Raw genomic sequence first — 27,379 nt, 5'->3', positions numbered from 1 at the left:
CACAAGCTGGCACCTTAACTCAGCCAAACCCTGGTCCGCGGCCCGATACTAGACAGCGAGACACTCCAGACCGGGCCGTACAGCCAACCCCCCCCCCGGTCGCGCACATGGCAGCGGGATGATATCGCTCAGCAGACAACCCCCTCACACCCCGACAATTTTCAGTACCTCACTGACAGGAGAGCCCATAGGTGGCGCCGTAACCTCCTTGCTGCCTATTTCACATGAGCAGAGAGGAAAGCAGTAAACACCTCATGGTTTTCTGAACTACTTTGGGCCAGAGTCATCGTTTGAAAGACAGGATAACTATCTGAAGTCCTCCCATGTGTGTAGCAGTAAAGGTAAGCTAGCTAGCTAACGTCACCGCCATTGCGCCAGTCTTTTAACATAGCCGGCCTTCATTGGCTCTGCGCAGTGTCAACTAAAACTTTGACTTTTTATATCATAAAAATGTTAACAGCATTTTTTGGCCTCTGTAGAGCACGACTTTATCGATGAATTGTGCCAATGACTGACTCACTAGCCACGTTAACCCGAAAGGCCTGCGAGCGTCGCCGTCAAAACTTTAAAGGAAATCTTAGCTGCTGCATACCGGTGCGAGTGGCCGGTAGAGAGCGGATTTGTGCCTTCCTGCCGGCAATGTAGATGTGGTAAACTGCCAATTAAAAGTTTTTTTTTTTTTTTACCGACTAAATTAAAATTTAGTAAATAAATTTTGAGCGTGATATAAATAAGGTTAGGTTAATTTCAGCTGTGAAAGTTATGAAGAACCCAACAGGTTTCACTAGGACCTGCTTTTTCAGTGCTAATACTTTTGTTTTCGTTATCTTGCCCTGTGTAGTTATCATGTTAGGGCTCACATAGTATTTCCCCTCTTGTCTTTTGTTTAATTGTGCTCCTTCATCTGTGACTCTTCTCTCTCCTCCCTCCCCTGCTCTCGGTGCCAGCGTCCGGATGCTGCGTTACCAGATCCCGGGCTTCGAGCTGCGGCTCCTGGGAGAGCTGCACAAACAGCAGAACAGCACTCTCTTCTGTGACACTCTGCTACAAACTGAGGGTGAGACACTGGAGAGAAAGCCTAATCTGATGATAGTGTGATGCTAAAGTGAAACAGTATATTTAGGGATGACGTTTATCCTGCTGCAGATCAGGGGAGATGATGGAGACACCCAGTTTCAAAATAAAATCATTGTCATTTTGAATGAGGGGATGGAATAATTCAATATATGGTAACAGTTGTCTTATTCGTCAGTTTAGTTTCTCCTTCATTTCCCCCTTCATGAAGGTGTCTCTGTCCCAACTCATGGCTGTGTCCTGGCAGCTATCAGCCCCTACCTGTGTCAAAGGCTGTCAGCGTCTCCGCCCCCCCCCAGCCGGCCAGCAGCGCCGACTCCAGCTTAAGGCTGTGAACGCCCAGACGCTGCTGAAGCTGGTCGGTCTCCTCTACTCCGGGAAGCTGGAGGTAAAAGGAAGTCTAGAGCAGAGGGATGTGCTGGCTGCAGCCCACCTGCTTGGGATCAGAGACCTTGCAGAAGAGTGGAGAGAGAGGTGGACTGAGAGAGACGTGGATCAGCCGCAGCAGAGGTGCAGCAGGTGTAGGGAGAGAGACATGAGCACCGAAGAGCAGAGAGCGAGGGACAAAAGTAGGAGAAGAGATGCGCAAGTGCAGGCTGGAATGGTGGGAAAGAGGGACACGGAAACTCAGGTTGAAATGAGAGGTTGTGCATCCATGTGGACCCAAACTGTGGAAGTGGCCAATTCTTTCACTCTCCCTTTCGGGATTGAACCTCCAACCCCCAAACCTGTATCCACTGTAGCTCAACGGCACGACAACATCCACATCACCTCTCCTCAACATTCCCCTGACTGTGTAACATCTCTTGCGTCTTCCCCAGTCCTCTCCAGCGATGACATAACCTCTCCCATTTCCTCTAGCAAATACTCCAATTATCCCAGAGCTCAGGAAGACAGCACATGCCTGCAGTTATCAGTTTTAGAGAACAGCACAGGGGTGTTTCCCAGTGGAAGCACAGGAAATGAAGATGAAAATGATGGCCAGACAGATGAGAGGAGAAACAAAGGGGAGCAGTCGTTACATGCCTTGAGAGATGACACACGACTAGAGGAAAAAAGAGAGAAGCTGTTGGAGATGAGGAGTAGCGGCATGGGGGTAGAGAGCTTAGCCAAGAAGAAACCGAGGCAAATGGTAGGGACTGCACAGATCTCCATCAAGGTAAGAGGAAGTAGTTTATATTCATAATCCGTATATTAAGATTCAAGATTCAAGATTCAAGGTTTATTCGTCACATGCATGAATGTACAGGTACAGCAGCAGTGAAATGTAATTGCAACAACTCCGGCACTGTGCAAGTAAAAAAATAAAAATACCTGGAATGAGTTTTCTTTCCACGTTTGTACAATACATGAACCATAAAGCTATACTGAGCAAGATTTTTTTATGCACTCATTTTATGCACTCATCTCATCTCACACTCATTAGTTTAAATCACAAAGTGGGGCTAGAGTCTCCAGTTCCTAATTGAAATTCACTCTGTTCGTGGTGGCGTGTAGAAACACTTCTCTGATCACAGGCAGTGGCAAATCAAAACTTGACAGTGAAATGCAAAATTGTCTCCCAAACAGCAGCGAGCAACCACACTCTAGGGAAAGCTGAGTGCTGTGTTCATTTCAGAAATGATTTTGGGGTATTGAAGTTAACATCCTTGATATTTGGACCCATCAGTGTGCATTGTGTAGCGTCAAGCAAAAGCCACTGTCAGCACACATGAAGCTTGATATCCTTAGTAACTGATTTAGATATTTTATTTATTTATTTATTTTTTTTTTTTTGGAAGTGGCTGGTGTAGTGTGTGATTAATTTTTCATCAAGCCAGTTATTCAGTGAATCACAATCACTGTTAATTTTACTCCTGTCTCTCTGGTGCAGTCGGAACTCTAGTGATTTCTCTGTCCCTGCCACTTTTCACAAATAAGGAAATTTTGAGGATTTAACAGCATGAATAACAGAATGGCCCACATTTTGGTGATGTTCTCTCCAGCATGACTTAAAAATGTGTGTGTAGTCTTTTGCAAATTTGTGTAATGTTTGTCATTGTCCTCTGTTCATGCAGGTGAAGCTGAAAAGGATGACGACAGGAGAGGCGTGGCAGGTGGTCAGTATGCAGGACACGAATGAGACGTCTCCAGTCAACAAAGAGACGGTTCTAGCTGTCCTCAAACAGGTACATAAAGATAAGATGCTACTCTCTCTATTCCCAAGGGAGAAGTAGGTCATTACGGGAGTAAGTAAGAGATTGCTGCACTTAAATATGTAAAACCAATAAAAAATAGGCAATTTTGCAAATAATAATAAAGTAAATTACTAAAAACAGCAACATAACATAACATAAAGTGCAAATGTGTGCTGATTTCACATTAACAGTCAATAGGTAGCTGTCAGTTTTTCACAATGTGTATTTCCAGCCTCAGGTCACATCTAGTTGGCTGATATCATGTCCACTTTGCCATGTTGTCTTGTGAAGTCTGTTAACTGTCTGCACAAAGAAGCACCTAAAACACTCTTTGTTGGGAGGAGGCAAAGGCTGAAGTGCTCAGAAGATGCAAACGATGAAGCCTCATGAAAATGTATTGATGATTTCACATTTCACCGTTCAACGTGTGACATGGGAGTGACTGCTAATCAACGGTGGTTTATATTTAACTGAAAGACATGTCAGTATCTGGTGGAACTGTGTTTTATCAAGACCATAATTATTATGTTGTTTTACCTAAATATTGGTTTGAATTTGAGATACTCATGTTCTCTCTGTATATTGTGTACCCTGAATACTGTCAGAGCATCATATAAATGTATTTCAAAAATATGCAAAAACGAATCCAAATGCTGAAACTCTAGTATTTTGAATAACATTGCTTCAGTCTCCTCCATGCAATATAGAACTATAACCCAGTAATTAAAGGTACAAGCATGACAAATTATATCATAATTCAGCTGATTAATCCTCTGTCAAATGTAATTTAATGCATTTTCAAATGGAAATGCTTTTAAACGGCATGAAATAATAGACATGAAGCACTGCAATAAAATTTTACATCTACGATACAGCTATATTTAAATCCTGCTAAATTTTCTTCATTTTGATGTGACTGGGGGATGAAAATTAGAGCTTGGGCAGGAAGATAGACTTTGAGTGACCGCCAGAAAGCTTAAGTTGTTCAGTGACATTTAGAGGCAGTGATAAGTATGTTGGATTGCTATTTACTGATTTATTACAGGATTCTGCGACTTTCCTACAAAAGGACTTCTTAGTGCTGTTCTTATACATACATATACTCTGGGCGTTTTAATGACATGATTCGATTTATCTCATTTGTTTTACAATGTTGTTTAAGTAGAGAGAAATCCTTGTGCGTGCTCACCTCTTGTTCATTTTTCTTCAGGATGGCTCAAAACCCACAGTACCACAGAGAGACCTCACACAAGTTGAACCTCACCCCTCTACTTCCCACACATGTCAAATTCATGAACCAGAGACCCCAGTCCCTGAGTCTGATGCCACAAACGCCTCAAAACCTCCACCTGAGCCCAGCACTACCTCTGAGCCCCAGCCAACCTCCAGTGATCCCTGCGTCTCAAAGCCGAACTGTGCCACCCAGTCCACCCTGCTTCCTCAGCTGCAGGGCTCTGTGGAGGAATCTGATGAGCAGATAGAGAAGCTGCTGGAAGATATAATGATGAGCCTCAATATTCTGCCCACTGTGAACTTGGACAGAAACTGCAACAGTTCTGACCACCTTCAGCCGAGCCATGATGGGGCACCAGCCACCTGCCAGGTCCCGACTGAAGACTGTGAAGTAAGACAGAGTCAAATGGATACGACTGTCAACACGGCAGGCTGCGTCTATTATCATGGTCTTGAGACAGGAAATGGTGACACGTCGTCAACAAATACAGGTATCAAGATGGCATCTGTTTTAGTGGTGTACTTTTTCCAATATTTAAAAAAAAAAAAAACATGATTTAATCCCATATTTTGAAGATTAAATCACTCACCATAGTCAGTGTTCAAACACCGTTTTTATTAATCACTGCACTGAGATCCACTAACATACTTAAATTGTATTTCACCTTAAGGAATTACACTTGATGTCAGTATGTTGTTTTTCATTACCTTCCTCATACCTCTCCTTTGCTCTCCTTTTCTTTCCATTTACTGCTTTCTAGTTCTCCACACCATCAGCACTTCTCATTTTGTCACTGCAAGAACCACTGCTCCTTCTGTCTTAGTTCAGCCTTATTTGGATCCCAGCCCACACTCTACATGCCCGCACTACTTACTACACGCTAGGCACTACTCCTCCACACCTCACCACCCCCACCCTGCACCCAACCGTTTTAATTCAAACCGGATTGATCGTGATCTTGCCATGTGTTGTGCAGGTGTCGGCCGTTCCTCTACAGATCAGAACCTGCCCAATCCCACTAGCAGTTCATCACAGCCTGCTATTCTGCTTAACCAGGAGCAACAACACTCTCCTCAGTGTCACTCATCTATCAGATACGCAGGGCAAAGAGGTAGAATGAGCTGCCAGGGTACGTCTCTATGCAGAACTCAGGATTGTCTCTACACTGAAGCACACAGATCAAGATCAGCTGGACCCATGGTATACCACTCCATTGGACAGGAATTACATTATCCAACGTGCCAGGAATCATCTTCACGAGAAGAGCAATGCCTCCCAGAGTGCTTACCTCAGTCTCATGGAAATGAGGCACTGTCCTTCTCTGGTTCCTTGCCTTGCATAGAGGATTTGCGTCTTCCTAGATGTCTTTCTCCATTACAACCATGTGCCTCAGCGGTAGAGCATCATCCTGTACCCAAATACTTTGCAGACAATTGTGATAAAATGCTGCCACAGTCACAGCTAATGCGGCTATCCTGGCTCTCGTCAAGCCCACGGGCACTTCAGTTTCCTCTGAGCACCATGGTTCACAAAGAAAAGACATATCCACCTTTATCACAGGATACAAGAAACAGCTGCCTGTCAAAGCAAAGCCAGCAACATATTGAGTTGAATCCAGGCAATGTGGAAAGCTGCACTGAATCCTGTAGTGAGAATGAAGTAGAGGAGAAGAGAGTGATCTCTGGTGCTACTCAAAATGTGGGAAAAACGAAACCTGACTGTAAGAAGATGAAGGAAAGTTTGAAGTCAAAGTGGAAACAATTTACCAATGCAAGACACACATTGGCACCAAGAGAGAGGAAGAGGAAACGCACTAACTACTCCAGAGATGCCGTCAGTCCTGTCCTGGGATGCAAAGAAGTTAAAATCAGTGATGGGACAAATAGCACTATCAACTTGAGTGTTTGCTCAGTCAGCTTGTCAAGCAACAATGTCTTGGCAAAGGACAGAGAAATGGCCACCAACTCTGGTAACATGCCCTCCAGTTTTGCTGAGGAACCAGATAAACTCTCAACCATGACAGAGAATCTGAGAGAGAGTGCTAAAGACCTAAAGGCCCTTACAAAGTCCACGGTTGTGAATGCTGACCAAACTCGGATCAGAACTAGGAGTTTCATGAGGAAAACTACAGAGACAACAAGAAAGATCAGCTCAAGTGACGTGAGCGCAGAAAGTCCTGTAGCTCCAAGCCCCATGGCCCAGAGTTGTGAGTTTGTGAGTGAAGTAGAAGTCCCCAGACGGAAGCGTGGAAGACCACCGATGATAAGGTTTGAAGATCTTAGCCTCCCTGGTCATGCTGTTCCCATCACTGATAACAAGAGCTATAATGAGGAAAGGAAGCAGAAAATTTCTGAGTACAAGAGACCAAAGAAGCTGAAGGAGGACAAACCAAAGAAACAGAGAAATAGGAAGAGGGATAAAAGTGTAGAAGTGCAGGCAATTCCAAGGAACATGGCACAAGATGCATTCACTCCTGGCCAGACGTCAGCCTTGTGGGGGATTCCAGCGCAAAGCCTTCAGGAATCTTGTCAGGACACAAGTAGACCACAGCTAAATGCAGATTCGAAGCTGACCTTACATCCAGAGTGTGCTGGTGAGGTTAACGCAGATAAGGACACTGTCGTAAGTCCAGTGGACAAACTCAGGGCAACCAAATCAACCAAACCAAGGGTTAGTCTGAAGGCGTTTCAGAATCTTATAAAACGCAGACACTTAAAGACAAAGAATTCAAAGGAAAACGAGAACAAGAAAAATTCTCATGAAACTGCAAAAAATTTACAAAGTGAACGCAGGGCTTGTGATGAAACAGACAGCACTTACAAAGAATTAGAAAAGGATGTAGACATTGCTCCGACTCAGTGCAGAGATGGGATTAAAACATCTGATGTCAACTGTGATGTCGCATTTGATAAAAATCAGAATCAAGTCTTCATAACTGAGACTCACGGATCACAAAAAGATGACAGACACACTCAGATTATCAAAGAGGGGCCCTGGAGGCAGGAGCAAAACAAGGTGACAAGTAAATCTGAGAAAGAAAATGAAAGCAGCACCAATGAGCTGAAAGTCTTGGACACAGTGTCAGACACTTTAGATAGAAAATATTCAACATTAGAGGGGATTAAGGATTACCAGATGACTGTCACAGATAGCAGGCGTAATGGATATATGAGAATGTCTCCTGTGAGAGCTACAGAGGAACTTGAAGAAGAGGGATCCTGTGAACAGAGTGTGGCTGGGAAAGCAGACACTGAAGTGGACTTTTCCAGTGAGAAGTTTGCTCTCTTTCCTGATGAGGACCATTCAGTATCTTACTTTCCAGATCCTGGACAACTGAGTGAAAAAATACCAGAGGAGGACAATATTGATGTGGGGGAAGAAGAGGTGGCCAAGATTGCAAATGAGAGAGGTGTTGAGAAAGAGCGTTCACTGCAGAATCCTAACACAGGTAATTATTATTGTTGTATGCTCAAAAAAGAAAAAAGCAACACATCAATATTACCAGTTAATTTCAAGATAAACCTGCTGATGGGTTTTCAGTATAACACCTTCAGAACATTAAAAAACACTTTGATGAAGGTGTAATAGTGAAACACATTAGAATATTTGGCCTCAAAAAAAAAAAAAAAGGTAAAAAGTTTTCACCAAGCTTTCAGTATTTTTTTTTTAGGTCCAGCACTCGGCTACCTTGTACCCTCTCTTGAGGAAGCACAAATGCCTCCTATTGTAGTAATTGACATTTTTTTCCCCACTTTTTGTGGTTTTCGGCTGATCTTTGGTTTTCAGTGGAGCAGTGTAAATCATGAATGTGAAAATTAGACAGCATGTGGAAAGCTGTACATTAATGATTCAATGCAAATCTACGAATGAAAAAGAATGAAAAAGAAATGGGAAAAAAAGGAAGAATCAAATTTTGATGGATTTTACCTTAAAGACAGAAATCTTAAACACAAGCAGAGGCATTCTGAAACTGTCCATGCAGCTTTTTGGAGTTCCTTGCTCTTATTTTTATGTTTGGTTAAGGATGTGCTGTCAGTTTCTCAACATATCTTTGCATCACTACATACTTGGCTCACTATCTGAGGTTCTGTTAAACGAGGCTCTACGGTAACGCACAATTTCGGTGACACTGCGCTCTAAATACACCTGAACTTGAACCTGAGCTTGAGCTTGAGCTTGTTACAGTTTCCTTCTTTCGTTCACACAGCATTGCAGATAAACAACGCAGAGTCGCCTGCAGTCACAGATGAGGGCTTCACAAACAGTGACAGCAGCCTGCTACTGGAAAACAACATGACGTCCCGGACTCCCCAGAGAATTCATCAACCCTGGCTGGACTTTTGGACGGTCAGCATGAGCTCAGAGTGGGGACAGGAGGATGAAGAGGAAATGGAGGTGGACGTTCTGGTGTGCTCCCCAGATAAAGTCCTTCAGACCAAAGAGTGTGGAGTGGGGTCCGACGTCATGGTCCTGAGTCCAGAGGAGGAAGAGGAAGAGATTGATGTGACTGAGATTGATGTGACTGGAGATTAGGCAGAGAAAACTCTCTTCTTATCTGCACTGGAAGATAGTGCAGCTCTGCACTGCGCCATTTGTAATGTTCTGTTGTTTGTAATGCATTTATTTGTTGTTCTGTTATTTGTAATGTATAAGTTCACTTTTGACACTGTAGTTATTTGCCAATTGATGTGCATGTTGCTGTGAAATTTTGAGTTCTTTACTTGCCCCTTTTCTGTTTACCATCAGTGAAACTGGTGTCTGGTGATCCCAAGCTGTCTACACAGAAATGTGCTTAGCTACCATTGGTTATTATATTTTGGTTATTAACGGTAAATGGATGGTTTATTTCTATAAATAATTAGGCAAGGCTTTTAATTAGAAAATCGAAAAATAGAAATCATTGTTTGAAAATTGTTTGTCAGACTCATTTAGATTAAGATTTACATTTTTCATAAGGAAAATTATCCAAGAAGAAATGCTTATTTTGAACCTGTTGTTGTAAAGCTCAGTAAAAAGGTGTTTCGTGTAAAATAAAGTGTGATTCATCAAAAAGTCCGACTTTCCTAATTGTGACGAGTGTTACATAAAACTAAAAGCTAAATAGTGGACTCTGTTAGATGTTTGAATCAAACTTTATTGAAACCGGAAGTAGGTACGTTTCATCAATTGACCGTGGAGAAACGGGCTTATTTTTTCCCACCCGCATTCCGTGAGGACCGCTATACGCTGCCTCTGATTGGTTAGTGCTCGTTGCTTCCGTTGTTTAGGTTGGTTAAGGCTAATATAGGGGCGGGATTACAGTTTGTGTCAGCCAATCAGAGGCAGAGTAGGCGCGGTGTTTGCGGAATGCGGGTGGGAAAAGACGTGCCGACCCAGCACACGTGTTTTTCTTGCAGATTTGAAGGTTACGGAGGAAGCAGCGGACAGCGAGTTGTCAGGTTTCCGCTGGAAAGGGCGACCAGGCCGGGTTTTTCTTGGAGAAAGCGGGGTGTGAGTGTTGCACTGAGACGGAGGACATGGATCCCATGAAAGCACAGCAGCTGGCAGCGGAGTTAGAGGTGGAAATGATGGCTGACATGTACAACCGGTAATGCAGTTTTGTAAGCTACACACCTAGCTGCTCTCCCCGGTGTCTCAGTGCACCGTGACTGCAGGCTGCCTTATGACCTTCCTTTATTTTCCCGGCCGTGTTCTTATAGCAGTATTGTAAGTAACATGTATTGACAGCAGGCTTACAAAAGCTTAAGCCATAGAGCACATCCCTTATGTTCAAGCTAACGCTAATTAAGTGTCAGACCAGATCAATCGATCGAGCGAATACTGCTGCAGTAATTAAGCCGCATGGTGACTGTAGATTTCAAGGCCACCTAATGTACAAGCAAGCCAGAGTAAGGAAAGCATGAATTTCTGTCATTACTGCTCAGTCAACTAGAGAGTGCTTAAAAGTGCTGGAGGTGCTGGGGTGCAGGGCTGGGACGATATGTCTATGTCCCGAGTCGATATCATCACAATACCTGGGTTTGTGAATGTAAAGTTTAATGAGGGCTCTGATTATCCTTAAGGTCACAACGGGTTTATACATGGATGCTAAGTTTAAAAAATGGTTTTACTGCAATCAAATGGCTACTGTGGGGGCTAACATCATTACACATGAATAAAACATGGCTCATCGAATCTACAGGAATCCCAGCTTTTTAGTCAAACACAACTGATGCATCTCCAAGACTGTCTAGGCCCTAGTCTGCACAAATACACAACATATTTGTAATGCAATGAAAACTGCATGGGATTAGGATAAGGTGGGCATATCTGCAAAGGTCTGTTTTCATTCAGATATGTTATAGTCAAGGGACCCCTTTGAAAATGCCAGTTTTCCAAAAAGCAGTAGAGTAGAATAGACTGACTTGAGACTAGAGAGGAGGTATAATTCCACAGGCAGGGTGAGGGTGATGTGCAGTTCCTCTCTCTCCATCCAACAGCAGAAGATGACTTCGGTGTTGTGACTGTAGTGGGAAAGTTAATACGGCATCTGGGGCCTTGTGGTGATGACGTCATGGGTTGGTTAAAGGGGAGGATTGGGTCGGGGGTCTTGCAGGGCTTCTCAGTATATGTAGAGGTTGGAGATGAGGTGGGCTGGAGGGTACAGGAGTCATCCAGATTAGAGATGACTGCATTACTTTTGCGCATCAGAAGCGTAATGTTAAAGAATCTTAATTGACTCCCACTTTGCCTCTCCCCCAGCATGACCAACGCCTGCCACAGGAAGTGCGTGCCCCCCCACTACAAGGAGGCAGAGCTGACAAAGGGCGAATCTGTGTGCCTGGACCGCTGCGTGGCCAAATACCTGGACCTCCACGAGAGGCTGGGACGCAAGCTGACCGAGCTTTCCGTTCAGGACGAGGAAATGATGAGGAAGGCAGCCGTTGGGAGCGGCTAGAGCGAGAGAGACTGATAAAGGGATGGAGTAGGAGTGTTTTTTGGGGGGAGGGTTTTGCAAAGGGGTTAAGGTAAATGGTTTCTCTAGATGAGAAACTGCAGTTTCAAAGAAAGGGGTGGTTGGTGGGTAAAAAAATAAATCTAAAGTCATATTCATGCTGATGAGGGGCCGTGTTGAAGGACGATGTGAAGGACAGAGCACCTGGTGGGGCGGGAACGGGCGAATGCCGCCCTCAAACATGTTGACTAAGTTGCCATTTAGAGCTTACATGAGCTGTCCATCGGTGACGTGAGCGATGGTATGAGGACGCCTCTGAAAACTGGCGATGGTGATCCTTGAGCCTCTGCTGGATCTGTTTATTTTACTCTCAACTTTGACTGCTGCTCAGTAAGTCACCTGAGATGTGACGGGACAGGAACAGCCCTGGATATAGGAATATTTGTAAAATCTCCACAGTGTTTGTTTTCATCTGCTTGGAGCACCAAAGAGTTGGGGCTTACTCCAGAAGGACAGGTCACAGGTTATCAATCAAACTGTCAGTGACATGTGTATGAACAGTTGACTTTTGAGTACTTTGCAACAATTCTCATGCTCATTTTAGAGTTTCAAAAGGCAAACCCCACCCACCTTGGTATTCCAGGGAGAATAAAACAAACACCAAGATGTATTTGCATATACCCTATGACCCAGTTCTGTAAGAGATTTGAACTTTTTTTTTAAGATGTTGAAGCATGGGTCCTGTTAATAAGTTGCAGCATAACATTTTCTTAAGGTAGGGGTTTAGTGTGCAGAGCAGCAGCTCTTCACAGGTATGAGTTGTCTGTTATGCAGACAAAGTATTAATTTACAAAACCTCACTGAAATACAGTAAAAAAAAATGCACAGGTTCGTACCTGTGAAATAGAAAAAAGGGGTAGGGGAGATGTACTGATAATAAATATTTACGTCAAAAAGATGTGATTTCTTTTTATACGAGACACTATGCATAGTTTACTGTTTTTCAGCCATGTGCTGTTGTGACACCTCGGCTAGACGGCCAGCTTGGCTGATGTGGGTTGTGCAGACTTGTTTAGTTAAAGTTTTTGTCAATCACTTTGCCTGTATTATGACATACTGATTATCGCTGCAGTCATTTTTCATGCATGTACAGACTGTCGTGACGTGTGTCAGTGGTGGACCATGTTTTTGACTGTGCTATACTTTTGATTTTGGCTCTGTTTAACCCATTGTATAAGCAGAGGGGGTTTTATCCAGCGAGTGATGCGACTGTCCGCTCTTCTGTACTTCCTGTTTTTTTTTCTCGGTACACTGGGGGAAGCTGCACAGTGTCATCATGATAATTAGCCTAATAAAGTTGTCGTCCATTGTTTTCACAGGAGCAGTGTGGTCAGTGATGTTATAATACAGAACAACTCTGCTTTTATTCTATCTCTCACACCATAATTTCCTATTTTTCAATAGCTTTCTTTTCCTTTTGTTTATTTATTTATTTTAATTTTTATTTTCAATTCAGTTTAGTTTGAGTTAGTTTCCAGAGTGGGTTTGCTCATTTCAGTTTAGTTTTTATTGTTCAAAAATGTTTAGTTTTAGTTTAGGTTTTTTAGTGTCAGAACTTTAATTTGTTTTCAGTGATGATGATTATTATTTGTAGTATTAGTATTATTAGTATTATATTATCATAATTATTATATGGGGGGGGGGGGGGGTGTTTGTAAGGGTCTTGATTTTAGTTCAACAGGTATTACAATACAAATGCAACACTGACACAGTCATGTAGATGTTATTTTCTTTTTTTCTAAAGTCTAGTTTTTACTTTATTATTTCAGTGAAGTGTTTTTTCACACTTCGTTTTACTTTTTAGTTTAGTTTTCGTTAACTATAATAACCTTGTCTCACAAACACCCCGAAATCACCTAGCGCTATTCCTGCAGTATTCACGCACGCACGCACACACACACACACACACAAACACAGGGAGAGAGAGTGCTGTCGCTTTAAGACATGTAGCTGGCCTGTGAAGTGAGGAAGTGTTCATGGGGCGCGTTAACTTTCGCTTCCCGAGCAGCGCGTCTATTTGTACCTGCATCTAAAGAAAGAGGAACTGTGCTCTCAGATCGCCAGGGCGGCTCGGTGGGGCATCACACGCACTTTGAGTCACACGGACCGGGCGGCTGTGCGTCTCCTCTCCGGTGTCAGCAGGGCAGCCCGAGCAGCAGACATGGTGAGTAGCCCGATGCAAGTTTTCACTGTGTTTCTGGCTGATGTTGTCGTAGCTGACAGTGAAGTGGCTCCTCCCAAGGTATAATTGCGGCAACTACATGAGCAGTTAAAATAAACCTATATCCTGGAATAAATCAATAACCAATATTATCTTTGCCTGTAATAAAAATTTAGACGGATACCATACAAATATCACAGCCTTGATTTCAGCCCCTATAGGATGAGTCCAGTGATTCCACTCTGACCTCTGTGCAGCCTCAGGTCCCTCTGGTAATATTATAGGAATACAGCGGCTTGTCGTTGCATTATGTTAACAATATAAAGAATTTCAAAGGCTGCAGCTCAAGACATGTCAAAATACAGCCTAATATGTCTAATGCGCTACGTTCAAGTTCAGCTTAGTTGCGTGGGGGAAAAAAAACAGCATCAAAGGATATTATGCCAAAAAGCCAGAAAGTGAGGTTTTGAGGAGTTATTTGAAAGAGGATGTGGCAAGATTAAGATTCATAAGACACATAATACAAAAAGCCATACTCTCAATTAGTGGACAAGACAATACACATACAAGAATACAAAGCAAACAGAAAAAGAAAGGCTCTCCCTTAAACCAAACTAACTATCTAATAACTCTTAGTGCTTACAGTCTGTGTGCTCCTTCTCTGGAACAGATCTTTCATACTCATTCAATTACATCTCAGGTTAACAAACTATGAATTTTCTCAATTTGCAACAGCATTAATGATTTTTTTCATAGACTGCATTTATCACAACTTTTAGAGCAATAAGAGTATTTACAGACACTTCAATTGCCTATAGAAATAAAATAAAACATAATTTTTAAATTTTCCAATGTATTTATTTGTTCAAGAGCTGCGTGATTGAAGATTAAATGTACTTTTCCTGATCCCTCTAAGGGGAAATTCAAAGCTGCACTTGTAAATGAATTCACCTGGCACTGCTCATGTTGGTCGCCAGATGGAGGCATCTGATGCAGAAGAGCTGATCAGGGAGCCTGAGCAGCCTGCAGCGCCCCCCAGTGGCAGCACCAACAACCTGATGAACGTGGGCCATGAGGGAAACATCCAGGGCCAGGTGAGCGCCCAGTCCGCTGTGCATGCACTCGGCACAGCAGCAACGCCATCTAGTGTTCCTTACTCTTGCCCTTCCCTTTTGTCTGTCAGATGGAGGAGTTCCTTGGCCCACAGGCTGAGTACGATGAGGAGGAGGAGGAGAGGAAGTACTACAGGAGGAAGAGGCTGGGGGTCATCAAAAATGTCATTGCAGCCAGCGTTGGAGGCATGATCGTATACAGCGTGTACATGGGTGGGTAGAGAGAAGTTGGGAGGATGAAGACTTTCAGACCAACAGGCACACAGTTGCACAGACTGTATTACTGATATGTTATTTTTGTCATTTTTGTCATTTGTGTGTGTGTGTGTGTGTGTGTGTGTTATCAGGCCTACTGCAGATGCAGCTGATCCTGCACTATGATGTGACCTACCGGGAGGTGAAGTACAGCAATCTTGGTCTGGAGGATATTGACGAGAAGATGCTGATGGGCATCAATGTCACTCCCATCATAGGCCTGCTGTACACCCCTGTGCTCATCAGGTACACACATACACACACACACACACACACACACACACACACACACATACTTTCACACGCACCCTTTTCACCCTCTTTCTCTCTCTCTCTCTCTCCGTCTCTCTCTCAGGTTTCTCGGCACTAAGTGGATGATGTTCCTGGCCTCGGGAATCTACGCACTTTTTGTCTCAACCAACTACTGGGAGCGTTACTACACCTTGGTCCCGTCAGCTGTCGCCATTGGTGTAGCCATTGTGCCGCTGTGGGCCTCTTTGGGGAACTACATCACTAGGTAAGAAAGGGGAAGTGGAGAGAGGGGGAGGGAGCGGTGTGGTTCATCTGCTGCTGGCTCTTGATGTCCTCCACCAAGAACACTTCCAACGTCACGCTGACATGTTTCAGATGGGGTTGAAAATAGCAGCAGTTTATGAGCACTGTGTCTGTCTTTTAAGGAAAGTACAGCCATGACCCGGAAACCGAATAAGTGAAATACAGCTGAGCATGGAGTGTTTTTGATGTGGCGTGAATTGTACAGACTTATGAAGCTGCCTCATCTGCAGCATTCAAAAGTCTAGTTTTGCATCGTATCCAGCAGGTGCAGCTAGATGACATCTGACAGAGTAAATTAGTCTCGCGTTTTAACTGCTGCGTTCCTTTAAGCTTCAAGAATGCCTCATTAGACTCTCTCAGAGAGGGCTTTAATTTCTGTTCACTGTTCCCATTCAGCGTGCTTGTGCTCAGTTGGATGCAGGCCTGGAGGCAAGACATGGCACGCGGTCAAAAATGTGTTTGTGCACAGATGAATGCATACATACCAGGGCCGCAGCTAATGATTTAAATTGTTAATCTGTTGATCATTTTTTTGATTCATCAGCTATCATTTTGTCTATAAAATGTTACAAATAACAACAAATTCCCATCACAAGCTTACAGCGCCAGAATGAACATTTTTAAATTGCTTTCTTAGAACCAAAAAACAGAATTATTAGTTTCATAACAATAGGAAATAGAGAGAAGCAATTAAGCCTAAGCATTTTGGAAGCTGGAGTTACTAAAACAGTATATTTACTTGATAAGCTTTGTAATATATTTCACATTTCATGCATAAGTACATCAGCCATATACATGTCTGCGCTGTCACCGTTGTTCACTGTCTGTCTCTTGTTTCTTGCAACACAGGATGGCCCAGCAGTACTACGAATATGCCAACTACAAGGAGGAGCATGTCCAGGAGCAGAAGAAGCTTCCTAAAGGGGCCTGCCACAGCTACATCATCGTCTTCCAGTCAGTCTTTTACATCATCTTCCATGTGAGTCCTCGACCGTGCAAGCGGCATTTTTCATCATTTCCCCGTGCTTTCATTTTTGTTTGCTGTGATGTGTCATTACACAGAAAAATGTGTTTGCACAGCTGCAGAGAGAAATAAAATATGCCCATGTCTACTCTCTCTTCCTCAGCTGAGTTTTGTGTTTGCGGAGTTCCCCATGCGTCTCTTCCTCCACTCCTACCTGCATGACTACAACCACACTCTCTCCCGTGTCAGCCTGTGTGGTAAAGACACATCACTTCACCACCTGTCATTTTTTATTCTGTCACAGTTCAGTGACTTGTGAAGATTCGGTCCAAAAATGAGACATCCACATTCGCTGCACTGTGTGTGTGTGTGTTTTTTAAAGGCAGCAGGGTGCTTTGGTTGGGGAAGCACTAGCCTCCCACTGTTGCTATGAGACTAGTCAAGTGCAACACTTTTTTTTTTTGCTGAAGCTGAAACATTTTTTGGCAGGGTGAGCATTATAAAAGACTGCTGGCAGCAGTGCCTCCTTTTCATCATAAGAAACAAGAACAGATGCTAGCATTGTATACAGGTTAACACACAACCAAGGAAGATCTGCTCAAACAAATGGTCACACAGCAGCCCGTGTTGCATTTTAAAATTTAAGCCACTTTGTTAGTGTGTGATAGTCAGAGGGGGAAGTAACTAATTACATTTACTCACGTTACTGTGATTGTGTAGCTTTTTGTGGACTTATTTAAGTATATTTTAAAGTCAGTAATTTTATTTTTACTTAAGCACATCTTTGCTTTAGTATTGTACCTCACTCCATTTTAAATCACATCCATTACAGAGAACAAATGAGCAGTGATTGTTGAACTTTCACAATAAAAGCTCAGTCAGTGAAGATGAGAGGAGGAATCTGCTTCCTCTTTGCTGGTTCTACTTTTTGTTGTTTCCAAATATCAAATAAAAGGTGCACGATGAAAAATTGGCAGAAAAGTGGAATAGTTGTGGAAAAAAGGGGAAGATGATCTGACAATGAGAACCATGTAGAACCAATAATCGTTATTATGTGCTCATTCCTTTAAAGGAATATTCCACTGTTTTGGGAAAATATCCTTTTTCCGACTTCCCCAGACACGATGTTTGATACCATTTTCACCTCTGTGCATCCAGTGGTTTGGTTCCTAAGTCTATGGGAGTCATTAGCCTAGCTCTGTCAAAGTGAGGCACTGGATTTTCCAAAACCTTCAGCGGTGCATGAATCACTACAATAGATGGCAGGATAAATGTGTTCAGTGTTTACAGTTCCACCATCTAACCTCTAAAATGACTCATTTTTCAAAAAGATCCCAAGACAGGTTCTTCAAATCCACACGAATATACTATGCAAACAAAACAGCTTTGGAGTTACTGTAAAGTTGATTTTTTCACTTTGACTGAGCTAGGCTAATGACTCCCATAGACTTCAAGTCTTTATGCTAAGCTAACACAAAACGCTGCCCATAGGAACCAAACCACTGGAACCACTGCTATCAAACGTCTTGTCTCAGTCTGGGTCACTCAAAAAAAAAAAAAAAAAAAAAAAAAAAAAAAAAAGAAAGAAAGAAAGAAAGAAAATAATGTATTTTGAACTCTCATCCATTTATAACAGTAAAAAGATGGAAAAGGTCAAACAACTCAGTTATTGTTTTGTAAAAGTAACTTTAATACATTTTTAAATGAGCTATTTTTTAATTTACTTTCATAGATTTTTTATAGCAGTACTTCTGCTATTGGCAAAGTAACAGTACCTCTACATGAGTAGCAGTTTGCAGTACTTTTTCCACCACCGGTGATAGTTAAATCTCAACTTTCCATCACACATTTGAGCTCTGTGACCCTTTTATGTATTTTTTTTTTTTTATCCATTTCTGAAAATTGAAGTACATACACACATGGTCTAGGTGAAACAGCAGGTTAGGCAGTATCTGGACTGACAAAGGTCCACGTAGCACTGACACGGTGTCTGTTGTTTTGCATTTCCTCCTTTCTGGTGGCCGATGTTGATCTCAACTCCTCTGTTGTAGGTGCGGGGATCAGGGGACTGATCCCGGGCTTTAACACCACCGTGCTGACCAAACTGCCCCAGTCCATGCTGCTCATCCAGGTGGAGAGTGTCCTGATGAGCTTCGCCTTCCTGGCTATGATTATTGTGAGACACTCCTGCCAGCATCCACACACACACACACACACACACACACACACGCACACACACACACACACAATGCCTCAAAAGTCAGCTTGTTTGTCTTGTTTGTCTGCTCCACTCTGATTCTAATTGTTTTTTTGTGCCATGTTGAGCTGCTTTGTCTTCTGTCTGCTTTACCCCGTTCTGCTCATTTCTCTTACATTTCCTTTTTGTGTTTATTTGGCTGTTTAACTGAAGCTCTCATCCTGTGCAGCTCAGCTCAGAGTGCAACAGTGGAATGCGCTTCTATTCCTGAGTACCAACCAGTACTCAGCAGTGCAGAAGTCAGAGCCAGGGCAATATTGCCATGCTCCCAGGAGCGGCCATGTGAGGGAGAGGTATTTGGAAGAGAAAAGCACAAGTGAAACCTAGGGAGCAAGGGTACTAGAGTGAACTCAATCTAAGATGGGAACTGGGTGTTCAAAACACATGAAGTGAAACAAACATGTAAACTGGTATTTGTTAAAAAAAGAATTCTCAGTTAAAATAGGCTTGTCGACTTGTGAAATGAACTCAAACAAAACAAAAAGTATACATGCTTTTAGTTTTCATCTCTTTGTTTATGCACAGGGTGAAAGAGAATGGATTTTTAGGTGGTCTTTCTTATTTGATTTTAATTTTTAAAAATTTTACTGAATGAGGTAATGACATCTCAATGCCACTGAACTCAATCAGTTGAAATAAAAATGGAAAAAACAGCATAAAAATATAAATGTGTGAGACCTCCCAAATTCTCATAACCATGCTAAGGAGACAGACAAAGGGGTTTTTGTGTGTTGCTTTTCTGTTGAGTAACAGCGTGGGTTGTTTCCAGTTGTATTTCATGTCTTCTGATGTCTTTTGTACTCTCTTCTTTTACTCTTGTCTGCTTTACTCTTTTCTGTTGTGCTTTTTCCTGTCCTGCTGATATTACTATTAGTTTTCTAACATCGCTGAATGATGGTACATTTAATTTTGGTTCCACATTAGTCCATGATTTAGTCCCAGTCTCTTATTGTAGTGCTAAGTTAGGAAAAAAAAAAAAAAAAAAGTCCTGTCAAAAGTTATAGGACTGAATTCATTTTCATATTTATTTTAGTTGCAGTCATACAGTCCTAGTTGCAGTGTCTGCTGAATGAATATGGAGCTGCCTTGGCTCTTTGCAGCAAAGCCGGTCTCTGTTCAAAGCCTAGCAGTCATTCAACAGGATACAATGTGAACCGGTCTCTCCGTGTTTCTACCCACAGTTCCTGGTGTTGTGCGGTGCAGCCTACCGCCCGACAGAAGAGATCGACCTACGCAGTATCGGCTGGGGAAACATCTTCCAGCTGCCTTTCAAACACCTGAGAGACTACCGCCTGCGCCTACTCTGCCCTTTCTTCATCTACAGCGGTTTTGAAGTGCTCTTTGCCATCTCTGGACTTTCCCTGGTGCGGACCTGTCAATGGATTCTGCTAAGATTGTAGCTGCTTGCACGGCTAGTTTTATTATATTTACTTGGAATATATAGATTTTTATAAAAGTGTGAAAGTGCAGTTGCCTAAGCTGCATGCACCTCGGAGCTGGTGGAGATTCCCTGCTCTGCAGCTTCAGCAGAGAAATGCAAAAGACAAACAACATACAGGCGAGTGACAAAAAAATATAAAGTGTCATAAACATAAAGTGTCTTAGTAACGAGTTGCTTCAAATCCCCCGGTGGCGTTCAGCTGGATTGAGATGTGGTGACTGTAAAGGCCATAACAAATGATAGACCTCACTGTCATCATTAAAGCGTGCAGTAGAATGTTTTCTTCATAGAAAGCAGGAACAAGGAGAGGACATATGTTGGGTTTTTATGGTTGTTAGATTTGCAGGCCTTATATTTACCTTTAAAATATTAACATAAAAATACACTATATTGCCAAAAGTATTCGCTCATCTATCCAAATCATTGAATTCAGGTGTTCCAATCACTTCCATGACCACAGGTGTATAAAATCAAGCACCTAGGCATGCAGACTACTTCTACAAACATTTGTGAAAGAATGGGTCGCTCTCAGGAGCTCAGTGAATTCCAGCATGGTGCTGTAATAGTAATGTAATAGGATGCCACCTGTGCAGTAAGTCCAGTTGTGAAACTTCCTCGCTACTAAATATTCCACAATCAACTGTTAGTGGTACTATAACAAAGTAGAAGCGATTGGGAACGACAGCAACTCAGCCACAGAGTGGTAGGCCACATAAAATCACAGAGCGGGGTCAGCGGACGCTGAGACGCATAGTGCGCAGAGGACGGCAACTTTCTGCAGAGTCAATAGCTTGAGACCTTTAAACTTCATGTGATCTTCAGATTAGCTCAAGAGCAGTGCGTAGAGAGCTTCATGGAATGGGTTTCCATGGCCGAGCAGCTGCAGCCAAGCCACACATCACCAAGCACAATGCAAAGCATCGGATGCAGCGGTGTAGAGCACACCGCCACTGGCCTCTAGAGCAGTGGACACGTGTTCTCTGCAGTGACGAGTCACGATTCTCCGTCTGGCAATCTGATGGACGAGTCTGGGTTTGGTGGTTGCCAAGAGAACGGTACTTGTCTGACTGCATTGTGCCAAGTGTAAAGTTTGGTGGAGGGGGGATTATGGTGTGGGGTTGTTTTTCGGACGTTGGGCTCGGCCCCTTAGTTCCATTGAAAGGAACTCTTAATGCTTCAGCATACAAAGACATTTTGGACAATTTCATGCTCCCAACTTTGTGGGAACAGTTTGGAGATGGCCCTTCCTGTTCCAACACGACTGCGCACCAGTGCACAAAGCAAGGTCCATAAAGACATGGATAAGCGAGTTTGGTGTGGAAGAACTTGACTGGCCTGCACAGAGTCCTGACCTCAACCCGAGAGAACACCTTTGGGATGAATTAGAGCGGAGACTGCAAGCCAGGCCTTCTTGTCCAACATCAGTGTTTGACCTCACAAATGCACTTCTGGAAGAATGGTCAAAAATTCCCATAAACACACTCCTAAACCTTGTGGAAAGCCTTCCTAGAAGAGTTGAAGCTGTTATAGCTGCAAAGGATGGGCCCACATCATATTAAATCCTATGGTTTAAGAATGGGATGTCACTCATGTTCATATGTGTGTGAAGGCAGCCGAGCGAATACTTTTGGCAATATAGTGTATAATGTATGTCTCCTGTCCATCAGAGACAATATAGCAATTTAAACAACTGTTTTATTTTTTCTTTCTTTCTTTCTTTCTTTCTTTCTTTCTTTCTTTCTTTCTTTCTTTCTTTCTTTCTTTTCTTCTCCCTCCCCAGTCGTATGGTGTATGTGTGTTGGGCCTGAAACAACTCTGGCTCCTTGTGCTTGCCTACGGCCTCTCCTGCTCCCTCTTTTCCTCCCTCTCTCTCTCCCTCCTGCGTCTCCCGCGCTGGGTGTCTCTGCTAGGTGGCGCCGCCGTGCATTTCGTGCTGCTGGTGGTTCTCCTGGCATGGTCCCCCCTCCCGCGCAATCCAAACCTCCTCGCCCCTCTGTTGGTGCTCTCTGTGCTCTGGGGACTCGGCACGGCCCTCAACAAGACCGGCCTCAGCAGTGAGTGGCGGCGGTGGCCGAGGCATTAACACGATACACACACGACGGACTCATACACTCACACACACTGCAGTATGAGCGTGCTGCCGTACACAGTGTGTGATGTATACACCATATATAGCTATGCCAATGCATCCAGGCCCATGCAGACTGACGCACATGGATCTGTGTGTATGTTGCACTCTCAGAAAATAAAGCACATATTTATACCTTTAGAGGTACAACAGCTCGTCACTGGGGCAGTACCCTCTAAGGTGTAGCTTTTGTACTCTTGACATTGGGTGCTGATTTGACCCCTTGTGGTTTGTGTCTTATAGAGACGACTGGATAATTATATTACCCATTTTTCATATCCACAAATCTGCAAAACTTACTTCATTTCAAAGCTACTCAACCATAGCCTACAAATCTACCTTAAAGTAATATTCACTGAATTCATTATTTTATTTAGATATTTATTAAAATATTTATCTATTCATTCACTTATTTATTTATTTATTGATTCATTGTATTTGGCCGAACAAACGCTGTCTTCTGATATTGTACCTTAACATTTCGAGGAAATGGTACATATATGTATCTTTTACTGCTTGGGACCAATCTATGTGCCTTTTTGGCTCTGAATGAGGTTCACATATTGACCTTGAACTCTAATAATTATCCCTTGAGGAGACATTTGTGTAGATTGTAACTTTGGGGGCAGAAATGGACTCCTAATGGACGCCTCCTAATGGACGTTTCTGTCAGTGTGTGTATCCTCATCCAGCCCTGCATACACACATGACCTGTGAGTGTATCATCTCCCCTCTCCCCGTCAGCCCTGCTCGGTATGCTGTATGAAGACAAGGAACGTCTGGACTTTGTCTACACCATCTATCACTGGTGGCAAGCCATCGCCATTTTCATAGTCTACCTCTGGTCCAAACTGCCTATGAGGGTATGTGAGTGTGTGTGTGTGTGTGTGTGTGTGTGTGCGTAGTTGGATACATATTGTATTTTGTTTATAGTTTGTGTAGAGTACATCTAAGAAAAGGAGCATTGCCGTGACTCCCTCTTTGTCCCGCCTCGTCAGGCCAAACTCTCCATCCTATTGGCCACTCTGCTGCTGGCCTGCTACTGCTATTGGGTGATGGAGCGTCGCCTGGCCAGGAAAGTGCCTCCCAGGGTGCCTCGCATCCCTCGCCCACGGCACAAGGTAACCAGGCACACAGTCTTTTATGAGTGATTGTCTGACTCTGCCCAGGGGAGAGCCAGTTTCCTGCCTCTGTTTACTGAGGAGAGGTTAAAATATAATGTTTACAGCCCAGAGGGAAGGTGTCCTGGTGGATCTCAGTGGGTAACTTGCAGCACTAACACCACCAAGGTGAGGAGTTCAGTTTCCTCTGGGGCCAGCCATGACACTAACGCTGGATAAAACTTGCAAATAGTGCATAGGTGTCCACTTGATGTTTGAGAAGAAGTGACAAGAACTGCACTGCTCATGTGATGTTATGTGAATCCCTTGTGTTGTCTTTTGTTGTGTTGTTAATTATTGTTGCTTTACATAGCCTGCTTAGAGAATGTAATGTGAGCACTTTTGGGGATATTTTGTATTTGCTCCACTGGTTGTTTTTGGGAAGAGATCAGAGCTTCACACAAATTATGAAGTCCACTGCACTCAGGTATAATGTTTAAGGGGCTCAGACTTGAAAATCTTCCTACTTAACTACACAGAAACGGAAGCACATTTCTTTGATACAGTGTGTCAAATGGCAGCTGCATTACGAGGATAATTTCACTTGGACGCTGCACGGTCGCTGCTGAAGTGTCCGAGTTCACCGAGCTTTACTGCAGAAATGTTCGCCCTAAGAGAGAAGTGCCACATACTTTATTTCCTCCTCCCAGTCATCGCTGTAACACAATATCCATTTCCTCAGGTCAAAGGCTACCGCTACCTGGAAGAGGACAACTCCGATGAGTCAGACTCCGAGAACAACGAGGAGGATGAAGAGGAAAAAGAGAGGGAGGATGAAGAGCCGGAGGTGGAGGAGATAGGAGACGAGAACGGGGCGCTCCGGGGCCAAGACGAAGGATCCTGGGGGACTAATGCACCCAGAGCCAGGAGGGGAGGGTATAGAAGGCACCGGGGGAGACGGGAAGACACCCATGTGCAGGAGGGAGACATGGACGAGCAGGAGGGAGGGTGAGAGACGAGAAAGGAGTAAAATGGAGGGAAGAAGGCGGACAGGGGAGAACAGAGGACAGAAATGCATGGAGAGGTGCTGGACGCTGCACTGTTGATGAAGCTGTACTTTACCTCCATGAATATCTGGATGCTGGGTGAAAATGAGCCACAGTCCACATGAGTTATATGTGAAGTGTTTAGACTGAATACTAATGCAAACAAAAATATACCAAACACATTTTTTTCTTTGGCATAAACTTGAATTAAAATGCTCTAATTAGCTATCCATCACTGTGACAATGAAAAAGGTTAATTGAAAATAAAATGTGCCAGAACTAAAATTATGACAGTCTTAAAAGTCACCACTCAAGGGATAAAAATACCCTCTGAACCCAGAAGCACGAAAACATATCACACAGCTCCACTCATGTTTTGAGTTGTTATTTGTTACAACCGGAGGCGTTGATTCAGCAAAGGCCAAGGTTACCATGGATGTAGTATTGTTTTTCTTTCTGTCATTATTTGCCATCAAACGATGGATATGATATTAGGTAGCTACATTTTTATACAGAAAATATCCATACTCTTTTATTTGATAGTGTCTCCCATCTTTGCTGAGCAGTAGTTTTGTACGAAGGCAGGTCCCTTATAGGCGTCTGTCCCAAATATCAGCCGGATATACTCAGATGATGATTGAGGCAAATAGAACTGACAGTGGGCTATTTAGTGCCTGATTCAGTCTTTGAGCAGCCAGAACAGAAGGACCTGCTATGCTGTTGATCAGATGTATAGCTCTCTCTCACATTCACAGCGCCTAATGTTTGCAGAGCAGTGAAAATGCATATTTCAGCACCATGGACAGAGAGCAGAGGACTAATTATTATTAGTCATTTGTTTAAACCACATAAAATTAACAAATGTATTGAATTACATGTTAATTTCTGGTAGGTTAGCAATTAAAGAGTGTTCAAAACACAGCAAAACAAAAGCACAAATAATAAACAGTAATTTGGCACAAAAAAATAGGCGACTACAGTTGCCAAATACCACGCAGGCTGATTTCAGTTTTCATTCGATTTCTTTTTTGATTCCCTTCGTTAGAGTTGCAGGAAAAAGCGCCTGCAATCACAGCCTTCATTTGTACAGGCTGTTGGAAAACCTCTTCATAACACACTGTCCAAACTGTACCTAACTGATGTATGTGGTTACAGCCTTTGTGGCTCATGTTTGCCAAAGACTGCCAGTGATCCTGCAGGACACTGCATTTGTAACTGGTTGCTTTTGTGCATCATTAGATAGAAAAAATATTGTGTAACATGTAAATTCGTGTATTTTTAGTTGGAGAAGTTGTCCACAAATAAAGAATGGAAAGCCACTGAAACAGGATGAGGAATTGATTTTTTTTTTTCACCGTAACCACAGGGTGTGGTTGTGTTTAGCATAAGACTTTTTATAGATTCATTTTTAAAGAGCCTGGTCCTGCTGCTTGTAAGTAGGCCTAGTTCTTCAATAACATATGCAGTCACAGCTGCATTTGTGTCACTCTCTGTTTTCATATTCAACACCTTGGCACATGCACACATCAGAGACAACAAGCTAATTTCAGACACTGTCGCAGGCATAGAGCTTTTCTTCTGTTGAGTGATGTTATGCTGATGTTAGGATTACCTGTTTCCTCTTAGCTTGAGTAATAACTAACCAGGCCTGGGTTCACATTCAGTGCAGCAATAATTGCTGTGAGGCCTTCTTTAAGATAACAGTTATGAATGTGCCAGTGTACAATAGATTCAAGGCCCAGACTGTGGCGTCAGCAGCACCAACAGGCGGCACATCACGATGTCCTCAAGGGCGTTATGGCACCTTATAGAATGGTTACATAAATGTGAACTCTCTGAACAGGTCTCTGCAAAGCACTGCACCGGCATGAGAGGACAAACCAAGAAAGCCGGAAAAAAAACCAAAAAAACAAAAAACAAACACTGAAAATCCTAAAAAAAAATTACATTACATTGCATTATTAAAATTTGTACAATTTTTATATGATGTTAAATGTATTTTTCAGCATTTCTACTTGATTAAACACAATTTGGCTCCATGTCACCTCTGTCCTGGTGCACTTTTTCTTAGACTGGCCATTCATAACTTTCAGTAGATATGCTCAAATGGAAATAGCTTGATTTTTCCAGCTGTGTTGTTTTATTTTGTTCTTTTTAAATTGCTCTTAGATCGAATTCCAGGTGGCGTTACAAATGTTTTTAGAATCATCTGATTTTGTCAGATAGCATCGAGAGAAAAGGAGGAAGGAATTCACTCCAAACTGTCAGCTGTCAGATATTCATACTGCCGTTTGGACATTTCAGATTATTCTTAATAAACTAAAGTTCTCTTTCAGTTTAGTCTCTCTCAAAGTAATTAGAAGAACATACATGCTATGTTCTCAGATGGCAATAGATGGAGTAAGACCTAAGTTCTTTTTTTGTAAAGAAAATGCACTTACACAATTTCAGTGAAGTACTTTGTCGTTTATGCAACAGACATGAGAACTCTGTAGTTGCTATGTGTATACATGTTGTACTGATTAAGTTTGTACAAAAGACTGAGCTGAAGCTGACCTCCCTCGCCTGTATGTTTCCGTTGCCCTGATGTGGGTGTTCTGTTATGAAAGACAAAATACCTAGTGCCATGGAAACTTGAACGTAAGAACAATGCAAATTAAGATTAATGAGAGTTAATGAACATGTTTGATTGGGATTACAGTGACATGTCTGCCTACACATGTAAAGGAATATCTATGGGGGGGCCTGCTGGGAGAGCTTGTCATGCACGTTGTTTCTCTGTGTGATAAAGTGCACTATGACGTTTAACTAGGGCATCAAAAACGTACCTGTTTCTGATTGGTTGAAACTGAAATACCAATAAGCTCCTGGACATGGTACC

General features: G+C 42.9%; 3 protein-coding genes across 4 annotated transcripts; all 3 read left to right on the top strand.

The window, feature by feature from the left end:
* Positions 1-179: 179 nt before the first annotated feature.
* LOC115364651 (uncharacterized) lies at positions 180-9,029 on the top strand. Of its 2 annotated transcripts, XM_030059295.1 has the most exons (8): positions 180-341; positions 480-650; positions 948-1,057; positions 1,286-2,233; positions 3,132-3,242; positions 4,462-4,975; positions 5,462-7,933; positions 8,693-9,029. In XM_030059295.1, exons 4-8 carry the CDS (start codon positions 1,304-1,306, stop codon positions 9,016-9,018), a joined length of 4,353 nt encoding a protein of 1,450 aa, XP_029915155.1. In that variant the 5' UTR covers positions 180-341; positions 480-650; positions 948-1,057; positions 1,286-1,303; the 3' UTR covers positions 9,019-9,029. The 2 variants fall into 2 exon arrangements, with proteins under 2 accessions (XP_029915155.1, XP_029915076.1); XM_030059216.1 differs by lacking the exon at positions 480-650.
* Positions 9,030-9,869: 840 nt separating this feature from the next.
* On the top strand, positions 9,870-12,791 carry timm10 (translocase of inner mitochondrial membrane 10 homolog (yeast)). The gene is made up of 2 exons (XM_030063960.1): positions 9,870-10,072; positions 11,227-12,791. The coding sequence occupies exons 1-2, from the start codon at positions 10,002-10,004 to the stop codon at positions 11,420-11,422; spliced, it is 267 nt and encodes an 88-aa protein (XP_029919820.1). The 5' UTR covers positions 9,870-10,001; the 3' UTR covers positions 11,423-12,791.
* A 659-nt stretch (positions 12,792-13,450) lies between these two features.
* Positions 13,451-26,006, top strand: unc93b1 (unc-93 homolog B1, TLR signaling regulator). Its single transcript, XM_030064975.1, has 13 exons — positions 13,451-13,643; positions 14,618-14,734; positions 14,824-14,965; positions 15,100-15,253; positions 15,363-15,524; positions 16,412-16,541; positions 16,690-16,783; positions 18,578-18,702; positions 19,965-20,147; positions 22,005-22,278; positions 23,097-23,215; positions 23,351-23,473; positions 24,195-26,006. The coding sequence occupies exons 1-13, from the start codon at positions 13,641-13,643 to the stop codon at positions 24,462-24,464; spliced, it is 1,896 nt and encodes a 631-aa protein (XP_029920835.1). The 5' UTR covers positions 13,451-13,640; the 3' UTR covers positions 24,465-26,006.
* Positions 26,007-27,379: the final 1,373 nt, after the last annotated feature.

Source organism: Myripristis murdjan, chromosome 1 (assembly GCF_902150065.1).
Source record: "Myripristis murdjan chromosome 1, fMyrMur1.1, whole genome shotgun sequence".
NCBI classification, from domain to species: Eukaryota; Metazoa; Chordata; class Actinopteri; order Holocentriformes; family Holocentridae; genus Myripristis; species Myripristis murdjan.
The sequence above is the reverse complement of the archived record's forward strand: the minus strand, read 5'-3'. Positions and strand labels throughout refer to the sequence as shown.